We start from the raw sequence: 12,637 nt of genomic DNA on the forward strand, positions 1-12,637 counted from the left end.
TGTTGCAGTACTAACATGTTGGACTTTGAAATGAAATGCAGTCTCTATAAGTAATTAAGTTTGGTATATATATATATATATATATATATATATATATATATATATATATATATATATATATATATATATATATATATATATATAAAATTAAGCAAACAGATTTTCAAATATTAAACAAATTATAAATAATTAATGATGATAAAAAAGAAAAATGCAAACAGCTATTAAGTAGGAAAAGATAAGATAGAAAAAGATAAAGTGTGAATCCAGAGCTCATCAGCCGTGGAGGATTCATTAAATATGGTCAAAAGACTAAAATTTTTAACTATGAACTAAAAGAGAATGTTTAAGCTCCAGTACACGCAATATAGAGTAATAATGGGCAAAAGCACCACTTGCTAAACTAAAAACAATAAACTAGAGCTCAAACCTAAAACTAAAAGCAGGGGGTTTCGCAAATTTTGAAAAATTAACTAGAAAAAACCACCACTTATGTTCCCTCCAAACTTAATGAATCCTCCATCATCAAAAAATTTGCTGCTGCTTACAAACTTTTTAAATTGCCACGTCCTGATTCTGTTAACTTTCCTTACTTATATGTAATTCCAAAATTTCATAAAACACATGTTGGATTTCGTTTTATATGCTCTGCCACCAACACCATCGGAAAAAATCTGAGTGTAAAGCTCGAACATTTTCTCAAAAAAATTCTAGAACAATTTAAACTAAATGACTTAATGAATAATGACTTAAACTCAATGACTTATAACTTTTATGAATTGGTTTTGGATTGTTAATAATAATGTTGAAGTGATCAATTTACTTAATATACTTGATATAAATAGCTTAGAAACTTTTGATTTTGAAAACCTCTTCACCAATATCCCACACATTGAACTTTTTTCCTCTGTGTCAGAACTTTTTAATTCGGTCAAGGATTCCCTTGATTTTAATGAATTGTTTTTTCTTGGTCTTTTTAAATTTTGTATTTTCAATAATTTTTTCAAAAATGGTAATTCATGTTTTCTACAAATTAATGGCATTGCAATGGGAGCTAATTTTAGCTCTACATTAGCCAACCTTTTTCTTTTATATTATGAGAGAAAATATTTAATTGACAATCCTTCCTCTACACCTCTTTGTTGCAGATGCATTGATGACCTTTTGTGTATAAATTTTCCTAATTTTTCTGAACTTAGCAAAACTATTTATCATAGTTCATAGTTCATTAATGCTCAAAAAGACTAGTTCTAATCAAAATAGCTTTAATTTCCTGGATATCAACATACAAATTGACTCAAATTGTTCCACTACAATCTATGATAAAAGACGCGAATTCAATTTCACAGTTAACAGCTAACAAGATTTTTCCTCCTGCTTAAGTAAAAAGGTTTTTATTGGCATTATTGTTTTGCAAGCTATCAAAATAAAAAGAATTTGCAATACCATTTCTGCATTTAAGCAAGAAATTTCAGTACCGAAAAACTTACTTTTTAAAAATAACTTCCCTAAAAATCTAGTTGAAAACATTTGCTTAAGTATAGCCTTCGATGAGCATTTCGCTTCTTTTGAAATTGTTTAACTGTGTAAATGTATGATACAACCGTGACAAACCATTTTTTTATGAATCACCGGGGTGGATGAATTTTTACACGTGGGAAACAGGCGATTCGATATGTCTATGGATTGTTTTTCTGGATATGTTTTTATCTTTATTTTATTGTTTCGTTGACAACTGGAAAGAATTTTATCAGGTTGAATAATGGACTTGGCTGTGTTTACGCGGATTTCAAGGTAAGACAATTTTGTTATAGGCAGGTACTGTCCCGTGGATGGCTAATTATCGGAACTTGTTTTCCTAATTAGTCGAGGCGAAACCCCCTGCTTTTAGTTTTAGGTTTGAGCTCTAGTTTATTGTTTTTAGTTTAGCAAGTGGTGCTTTTGCCCATTGTTACTCTATATTGCATGTACTGGAGCTTAAACATTCTCTTTTAGTTCTTAGTTAAAAATTTTGGTCTTTTGACCATATTTAATGAATCCTCCACGGCTGATGAGCTCTGGATTCACTCTTTATCTTTTCCTATTTAATAGCTATTTACAATTTTCCTTTTTATCATCATTATTTTTATATAATTTGTTTAATATTTGAAATTTTGTTTGCTTAGTTTATATATACATAAAAAGTTCACAAAAATTTCCATTTTTCACAAAATACGGACCAAAAAAGAAAACATGAATTGATCCCTGTTATTTTAAATTTAGTTTTAACAAATTAAGCACAGTAGACTTTCAAAAATCCAAGATTTCATCTAACATTTTCATCCCTGCTAATAAGAGAGTAGCTATTTTCATTTCTTCAAGAAGTTTTATTACCGTTTTGTACCACACATTTTTTTTTTTTTGAGATGTTGCAAAAGAAAAAAAAAGGCAAATTCAAAGGTTCATTGAACTCTTAAATTATGTGTACATTCTTACACTAAAGGGAAAAAGTCTGCTGTGAACATAACATTGCTTCCTTGTAGGCCAATTTAATAATTTATATTTTTAATAGCTAAAACAATTTCTGTAAAAATCAAAAATCTTTAGCTATTGTGCATTTTCTAGACCTATATACAATAAAACTAAAAAAAGGTTTTGGTCTAAGTACATAACACTCACAAAAGTGGTGCAAAATATTCACTTGCTATATGAATTAAGTGATGCCTAATAATATAATAATGAAGAGAAAGTAAACTTATGCAAAAAATTGACTTGAAATTAACATTGATTTGGTACAAAACCCAAGAGCAATGAGCCCTTTTGGAACATCTGATTGCAACCGAAAGGTAGGGGCAACATAAGGCACTGTGCAGGTCTTGCTTTGACATTTCAACTTACTATGACAAACCATTTTTGAGTTATGGGAGATAAATAAATTCCCAGAGACCAACAAGATTGTAAAATTCTAAGCACCAGAGAAATTAATTCTCAGAGTTTAATACAAAAACTCAGTTCAACATGACTTCTGAAAGATTCATTTTATGAAAATTTTAGCGAAAATGGCAATTTGAGCCAAAAGTTTGGCATGATTTTAACTCAATTAAAGAATTAAAAAAGGATTCCATATCTTTTCCATAAATTTCAGTTATTGAGCAATCACGATTGCTTATTGTTCTCGCTCGTTCGTCTTCGATGTCCAGTTCCTTTTTCAGCTTGAACCAGGGGCCTCTGCAGCACCACCGCCCACTGGCCTTTGCATCCTCTGGTCCTGAGCGCTGTCTCCGGAACCTGCTTCTCCTAGTCGGTGGCGTTCATGTCCTACACATACGCACACCTTCACACACATACACACACGCTAACACACATACATACATACATGCCTTCACACACGTACACACATGCCTTCACACAGATACACACATACCTTCACACACGTACACACATGCCTTCACACAGATACACACATGCCTTCACACAGATACACACATGCCTTCACACACATACACACACACACGCCTCTGAGCCTACACAGGTCCACGCACACACACAACTATACACATGTTACTGCTCAGGAGGAGGGACAGGTTTGGGGGTACAGGAGCCATTTCTAGAAAAAATAACTCCAGTGAGTAGGGTCCTGTCGCAACTCGTGATTGCAAAAAATATAATTGGAATTCAAAATTTGAGAATTCAAATTATTATTTTTTTTTATTTTTCTCATGACCATTTTAGGTTATTTTCATTTTACCTGACAATTCCAGGTTTGCCTGCCTTGTCTTGTATGTGGCAACCCAGTAACAGATAATACTAAAAACTAATTTGCCTCAACTTCACCTGTATACTGAATATGTAAAGATCAATTCATTCAGATTAAGTATAAACATAAAAAATAATTTTAAAAAAGGTTTAGATACCTTCAACTGATCTAGCCAGACATCAGATAAAAATACAAACATGGCATCACCATGGATTTGCTCAGAACGTTTTAAATCATCTGATAAGCGATGTATATAAGAGTGTTCAGAAGAGGCTGGATGAAAAGTCTGAAAAAAAGACCTGAAAATAAAACAATAGTTACTTATAATAAATATAATGACGAACATTTACATTATGTTCCTCAAAAAAAAAAAAAAAAAAGGTTCAGTATATCCTTAATTCACACACAAAATAATAGAAATACAATTGAGTACCACTCTATTATGTTTGATTCAGAGACTGATTAAGCCATAGCTAGTACAAATAAATGGACAAACATTGATATATTTTAAGGCAAGAGTAGTTGCTGGTGACTAGGTGCTAATCCAGACAGAGGGTTAAGGGGTCATGAACCGCGACCCTACAAAAATGACTAAAGATAGCCTAAAGTTGAGATTTAGAGATATATTTCGGAAAATTCACCCAAGAATGTCTCCTATGTCTTTTATTGATGTCCAAAAATGACAATTATGATCCCCTCCCCCTTCTGAAAATATCCCCCCCCCCCGGAAAAAAAAAGACAATGGATCTGTCCTTAATGACTGTAGCTTTGGCAAGTGCTGTTATCTAGCGTAACTTAGAAAACTTTTGCCAGAAAAAAATCTCATATTACTTATTCTCCTTGTTTTACTCAAAATCTTCTCTTTCACTAATATAATTTTACTTTTCACTGCATCAATTGGAGTTCTTACACAATCACATGCACAGAATGTAATTAACTTTCACATTGGTTGTTGTTCATATTATTATTTTGTTAACTAGAACTCTTATGTCTTTTTCAGAAATACTCATCCAGCAAAAACCGTGATTCATGAAAAAAGGACACAGTTCTCCAACAACAATAAAGTGTTACATACAGGGGCAGCATTTCACCATTTCATTTGGGGGAGGGGGGGGACGAGTTTCTTAAATATGTATAGCCCCAAAGCGAAACCAAACACACATTAGCTAACAAGAAGTTGTCATAAAATTGGTTTAGTATGAATAAAATTAGAGTTTAGAAACAATTAAAATTTTGATTCATTGACTAAAAAGTTATCATACAAAACATTTCACTACTAAAGTTTTTATACCTTTTGGAAAAGTTATAATGCATGATTTTTGGAATTTGGAACAGCAGGGAATCGTGTTACTAATCTATCAGTGCCCAATGTCGTGCTGTTTTGCCAGTTCAGCTAAATGGAAAAGGCCTTTTTTTTCCTCTTTGTGCTTCGAAAATATTTCTCTAACCTCCTGAGACATAAAAAAAATATTTCTCTACTAGCTGAGCTGATTGTAATAGTTAAAAAATAATTGAAGTAACACAAAGTTATGTATGAAAACACTTTTTATATCTTGCTCTTCAAAATCACCCAGGCTACTTCAAAAACTGTAAGGGGCTTAAACTTTTCATCATTGAATAATCTAGTCATGTTGACGCTCTCAGCTTCAATGAGATATCATCTGCCTCCAGCTCTGTTATTCACTATTTCAGACTGATGAGTCCACAACAAAGACGAAACTGCAGTCTCTGGATGTGAAAACCATTCTGTCGGTACACTGCTTGTAATTTTTCTTGCCTCATGCTAAAAATTTTACTCACAGTTGAAACATTTTATTTTTCCTTTTCAAAATCTAATCCAAATAACCATAATCCCAGCCAACCATAAAGAAAAATAATTGTCATCAAATCTTGTGTTAATTTCATTCGAAACTGAATCTATCACTTCATACAAAATATTCAAAATTCAATGTTTGACTTTACAACATCAAGTGAATTTTTGTCACTTTTTTTTTTTTTTTTTTTGCACCTTTTTAAAATTGGCTTGGAGGAAGAATTTTTTTGAAAAATTTCACGATTGATTGAAATATACATCTATAAAAAAATCTATTTTCAGTTTCAATTGTAGATTGAACTGTGATAGTATGGTGCACAGATCAATTGTAGATTGAATTGTGGTTTGAATAGTTCAGTAGCGGATTGCAGATATAGATTTTGAGAGTAAAGATTTTTCAAAAACCTTTTCCCAATGCAAATAAATTGGATAAAAATTCAAACGAAGCCATACATGTTAAAGGGCATGAGCTTTTTCACCATTGAAAGAATCGTTTTGCAATAATTCTTTCAGTCGTTAAATCACTGCTTGAAGTTATTAGAGAAATGTTTTTATCATTTTAACTCTTGAAGATAATCTTGTGTCACTTCGCGATTGCATAATTATAGAGCCCCATAAAAGGTATTTGGTTGATATGTCTTTTTTTATTCAATAATCACATGCATTTTTAAGAAGTTTCTATAAAAGCATTATAATGCACTGAGCTGCTGAAACGTGTTTCTAGCAGAAGAAAGTGATGAACACTCATTAAATAAATATACACTTAAAAAATGAGCGTAAAAGTGAATGTGTATCAAGGAATTTTCTTGTGAAAACCATGCAGCCACACCACTTTTCACGAGATTCTCATATTGGACATACCATCGTTACACTGGGCACACAAGTGTAAAATATTTAGCCTATATGAGGCAATGTCTTATTTAGTTAAAATTAAGCATGGTTCTCCATCAGTTTTCTATGTTCCAAAAAAAAAAAAACGAAAATACTTCATGAATTTCTAAGACATCATCCAAATAACGAAAAAACACTTTTTCTAGTCTGAGAATGTGTCGAGTTTCATCAAATAGTTGCTGAGAACCAGCGAGATTTCCTTTAATTGCAATGATTTCCGACTTACATAAATTGAATTCACCCCTTTTTTATCGTTCTGCTCAAAAAATTTGGGGGTGTGACCGCCCCCCTCTTGACCTCCCTATTTGCCGCCCCTGGTTACATACACATTGGTTTAATTTCACTGCACAGTTGATGCTGCAATTGTTTTCTCATATTGTAGTGAAATTATGCTTTTACGTGGATAAAACAATTTGACTTTCCTCAGAATAGAAAATTCTTGAGTTGTTCCTACTTTTGAAAACTTTTGATCATTGTCAGAAATATTTTCATTTGACTTTTTAAAATATATTCTGCCCAATGAACCGAAAGGTGTGCATGAAACTAAAATTAATTGTTGATTAGTGGCATACACAGGAAGGGGAGACCAGGATTGAAAATTCACCACTCTCATTTCATGCAACGAAAAGCATTCAAACATATTCTTTTGGTTTTATCAATTATCGAGAACAAAAAAAAATTATTGAATAATTATTTAGCATTAATCAATAAAATTGATTTTTTAGAAATTAATTAATTAAAACACCAGAAAGCATAAGAATAAATGCTTTTACTTTTCTCATAATTAAAAATTAAATCAGCGAAGCAAAAAAATCATTGTGTTCACATACAGTTCCTTTTGCAGGGGAAGGATGAGAGAAAATAAATTTTGTTACCTTTGCTTGGAATTATTTAATGTACTACGTGCCATAGGATTATAGTCAATATAAAAAACTCAAGGACGATGGGAGGGGTCCGGACCCCCCCTGATCCTCCTCTTGTGTGTGCCACTGTTGCTGACTATTTTATATAAAATATGTCATCAAGCTCCTTGCATCTCTTATCTCTTAGCTTAAATGTAATTAATTAAATTTGGGATCAAAAATAAACATATTTTCAGAAATTGCGCTATATGTTAACTTTTGAAACTAATTTTTTCGATGTTTCTCTCAGGCCAATGGGGGAGAACGACGAGGGGACGAATCGGTTATGACCTTTTCTTGTTGATTCCTCAGCATGACGTTATGTGAACTTAAGTCGACAATAATAATCATAATCTAACCATTATTATTGCTGTAGTATTGAAGAGCTCGCTGAAAGATGGTTTATGAGGTAGAACATGATGGCTTGTACAATGGAAATTGAATGCTAGGTTTCTAAAGTTAACAATGTCTTATCAAAGAAATTAAGCAAATCATTGCACAACGTTTGACTCACCCTTGAATTCTAATCTTAGCAGAAAAAGAAAAATTAGCTGATTTCATAAGTAAAAGATAAACCTGGAAGTAAGCTAAAACAACTAGTTTCATGCCATGCATTTTACAAAAAAAAAAAAAAAAAACTTACAATGAAACATCAGCACTTTCTGCAGGTGGAAATCCCAAAGCAGAGACGTAAAATACACGATCTTCATAATTTCCTTCCACCATAACAATACTATTTTCAGTGAAGAGACCTCCTTTATAAGTCTGACATTTAATTAAGTAGTAGTATAGCAACAATCTCAATCAAAAAAACAAATGAAACACATTAATAATAAAAAGAACACATTTCCATTGTTAAAAATTTAGTCATATTAAAATACACAACTACTTTAATCAGTACATTAAAAATAAATCAACTTTGTATGCATTTACCTTATTTAACTTTATCTTTATGTACAAAGTCTGCATCACATAAAAAAATGCAAAAAAAAAAAAAAAAAAAAAGCCAGATAATTCAGGTTTATTTTGCAAAACTAAAGTAAATTTCCCGATTCAGTTCCAATCAGAAAGTAAACCATTGTTACTGCGATTCGTTCATAATTTTCTTAAATAAATTATTTTTGGTTCCTTTTAGAGAGGTATGTTTAATTTTTATTTATTGAATAGCTATAGCAAATTCTATAGCACTGGCTTAGGGGTGGTAACTTCTGGCTTAAATGTTTACTTAGTTTTAATGTAATTTGTTTAAAATAATTTGTTATTGAATAATATTTTTCTTGCTAAAATAACAAATGACATTGTTAGTTAATATTTTTGCAAAATTAAAATGTTTATTAATAATTATAGGATATGTATAGAACTTATAGTTTTTAAGCTGAACATATATTTTTTATAGCATTAATTCTTTTTCTTTACCTTGATTTTTCGGCATGCAGGAAAAGACCACCCCGAATTTGGCGGTATGCCAGCTAATGCAGGGTAATACGGTAACAAAACAAGAATAAAATTATACCTCTATACTTGGAACATTTGTATCAGCTAGTATTATTCACAACTCAACAACAAGATAAACTTGGTCTAAAAATAATTCAAAAGGATACTGTTTTACTTAAATTCAATCTAACAACACCAGTTGGATCTTCTAAGTAAAATTGACCCTATAATGAATGAGGGGAAAAAAGATAACTTACATGAAAATGTTGAGAACATATCATTACTATCAACCAGTAGTTTTGAAGAGCTACCATGCACTATCCCACTTTTGAATTAAAATTTCATCAAATATCATGATAGGGATGGGATATATTTGTTTTTACAGAAAAAAAAAATCCTTAAAATGAAACAGATGCTCGTTTTCATTAGCAGATTTTCCTTTGAAAATCAATTTAATCTTCAAAAAAGATTAAAATTTCACAGATAGAAAAATGTTAATATGAAAAGTAATTTCTAGAGAACCATATGTTTTATTCACGAGAAATTGCTTTCCGATTCATTAGTACTTAATTAGTCAATTGCACAGTGGAAATTTAAGGAAAAACTTGAAAATTTGGAACAAGGCAGTAATTGGTGAGTATCAAATCCCATCAACTTACATGGTACGAATATTGCAGAAAAATGATAGCAAAGCAATAATATTTATAATTTTATATTATTAATATGATATTTAGTAATTAAATGAATGAATGGGGTCAACAAGACACAAGCTATAGTACAGCTTGAGGACTTTGTATTTTCCAGGGATGACGTTTTACTTCATTTGAAAAAAATTAAAGAGTAAGGCTCCGGGGCAAGATGATATTTATCCGAAAATTTTAGTTGAATGTGCAGAGGAATTAGCAGATGTAATCGCAAACATTTTCAATGCTTCTTATAATTCGGGGACAGTGCCAGAGGACTGGAAGCTGGCTAACATTACACCGCTCTTCAACAAAGGGTCTAAAGGGAGTGCGGGAAATTATAGACCTGTGAGTCTAACTTCGGTGGTTTGCAAAATTTTTGAAACATTGATGAAAATTAAGATAGTAAATTTTCTACAGACTAATAATCTATTGACTAGTTTTCAGTACGGTTTCAGGAAAGGTAAATCTTGTGCAACTAATTTATTACATTTCTATGATAAAGTTACCATGGCTTTGGACAATAAGAAGTCTGTAGATGTTGTTTATATTGATTTTCAAAAAGCTTTCGATAAGGTACCGCATGTTGCTCTACTTAGCAAATTAGCTGATATAGGAATAGGAGGGAAAACTTTCATTTGGGTAAAAAATTGGCTGACCGGAAGGAAACAAAGAGTAGTTGTAAGGGGAAATTATTCTAATTGGAGTGAGGTCTTAAGCGGGGTTCCTCAAGGATCAGTGTTAGGGCCTGTTTTGTTCATTGTCTTTATGAACGATATTCACAAAAATATTTCTGGGAACATGAATTGTTTTGCTGATGATGTCAAAGTTATGGGGACTGTAGAAAATGAAGAACAAGCAAATCAGCTGCAAGAGGATCTAGATCATATTACGGGGGGGCTGATAAATGGGGTATGGCTGTTAATGTTGGGAAATGTCAAGTGCTACATTTAGGGCATGGAAATAAGTGTACAAGTTATTTGCAAGGTTCAGTCATTAGTCAGGCAGACAAAGTTACTGATCTGGGGGTCCTAATAAGTCAGGATTTAAAGTTTAGCCAACAGTGCAGCATTGCTAGCAACAAAGCCAATAAGATGCTTGGGTTTATCAATAGATCTATTTCAAATAAATCTAAAGAAGTTCTTCTGCCCTTATATAGAAGTTTGGTAAGACCCCATTTGGAGTATGCTGTTCAGTTTTGGTCTCCTTATCTTAAGAAAGACATTAATGTATTGGAAAGGGTTCAAAGGCGGGCTACAAGGCTAATAAGTGGACTTTCCCACTTAGATTATGATTCCAGGCTTAGAAGGCTAAAAATGTACAGTCTTGAGCAAAGAAGAGACCGAGGGGACATGATTCAGCTGTTTAAATTTATTAAAACGAAAGATGTTACGGGGTTAAAGTTTAGCACTGAAAACAGGACAAGGGGTCATTGTTTTAAGCTATTTAAATCTCAGGCTAACATGGATATTAGGAAAAATTATTATTTTAGCAGGGTAGTGGAACCTTGGAACAGCTTACCGGAAGAGGTGGTAATGAGCAAAGGAGTAGACAGTTTTAAGAGGGCCATTGATCTTCACTGGGGATTGTAAATTGACTAGGACAAGTCTAGCTGGGCCCAGAGCCTGTTGCTGGTCGTCACTTTTGTATTTGTATTAATCACTAATAACTTTACTCACCTATCAAAATATTAAGCTGGAGTTTTTAAAAAAAAGAAGGAAAGTTAGTAAAAATGTTTTAAAAAAAATTAAAAAAATTAATAGAGATTTTTTTATAAATGTTTTATATTAAAAACAAATAAAAGACTTAAGCAATTAAGTACTTATTATTTTCAAAACTGGCAGTTTTCAAAAATATATGTAACTAGCAATGCATTTATGAAGTACTAAAATAGTATTAACAATATAAAAATTAAATAAATTCTCAGAATAAATATTATTAGTCATATCATACTAAGCTTGCTTATAATGAAAAAACTTCCATCATTTCAAATGAATGGTCGATAGCAAGCGTAGAGTGATATTTAATTTGCTTCTTGATTATCATAACTTGGAAACGAGGTAGACAGATGTGCCAAAGAACATCATTTGTGATGTCATAAAGACCTTGTTTTCCAAATTGGGTATTTAAAAATATTTATTAAAAATTAAGCGTTGGGGAAAATGAAAGTTTTTTCTCGCTCCATGTTATTTTATTTTTTTTTTTTTTGCTCATTCTATCAATTTCAGTGACTAAAAGTAGTACTTTTGACTGAAGGAAACAACCCCATTACCAACATTTTAATGTACAAAAATTGCAATTTACTGTAGACACAAGTTTTGGGTATTTGAATACCTTTGTCCCGAACAGTAAAGTAAGACAAACATTGTTAGAAGAAGCAAAAATTTGCCAATTACAGCATAATTGGCAAATTTGTGCTTCTTCTAACATTGTTTGTCTTACTTTACAAGTTTTGGGGTTGCAAGGAACCCATCCCTCTTTCAATGCAAAGAAGTGTGAGCTTTTGAATAAAAAGTCATCCGAGGAAACTTTTCGTCCAAACATTTCATCCAAAAGCTCACACTATTTTTCATTGAAAGAGGGGCTCCTTGTACTCACAAAACATGTGTCTGCAGTAATTTGCAATTTTTTTGCATTAAAACATTGGCAATTCATTCATTTAATTTTCAAGCACAAAGGTATTTATTCATCATTTAGTAATTAACTTACAAGATATGATCACCAAAACTTTAGGAAAGGCTTCATACTTATAATGAAAAATTCCTTAAGCAATTCAGAACATTTCTTGAAATTAAAAAAAAAAATTAATGAAAGTACCATAATTTTCATATATTATCGCCATCCTAAATGTCATTATTAGACTAAAAAATAATGGTGAATGCAAAATTAGTAATATTTAAATGGTAGAATGGCATAGTAAATGAAAATGGGGCAAGTTTTATTGAAGTGGATGCAATCAGATTCTGACATGCATTCAAAATTAGGGCTGATGCATGAAAAAGATGAAATGCATAAATTTTAATCAAAACCTGTAAAATTTTGAAATTTAAAATTCATGACCAATTGTCAATTTCCATGCTTTTCGAACACTTTTTTTTCTGAAATTCATGACATTCTATGACCAATTTCAATCATAGTTGAAATCCATGACTTTCCGAGTGCGAGGACACCCAAAGTT

At 31.7% G+C, this 12,637-nt stretch overlaps 1 protein-coding gene across 1 annotated transcript in view; it reads right to left on the minus strand.

Annotated features, from left to right (window-relative positions):
* The window catches only part of LOC129229983 (DNA polymerase epsilon subunit 2-like), a 38,541-nt gene that overhangs the window by 22,558 nt on the left and 3,346 nt on the right, over window positions 1-12,637 (minus strand). The window contains exons 4-6 of the mRNA XM_054864367.1: window positions 8,944-9,000; window positions 7,986-8,107; window positions 3,894-4,035 (exon numbers count right to left, since the gene is read on the minus strand). Coding sequence (XP_054720342.1) covers window positions 3,894-4,035; window positions 7,986-8,107; window positions 8,944-9,000 — 321 coding nt within the window. The remainder of the gene's footprint in view (window positions 1-3,893; window positions 4,036-7,985; window positions 8,108-8,943; window positions 9,001-12,637) is intronic.

The sequence above is a fragment of the Uloborus diversus genome, chromosome 9, assembly GCF_026930045.1.
Source record: "Uloborus diversus isolate 005 chromosome 9, Udiv.v.3.1, whole genome shotgun sequence".
Classification (NCBI taxonomy): Eukaryota; Metazoa; Arthropoda; class Arachnida; order Araneae; family Uloboridae; genus Uloborus; species Uloborus diversus.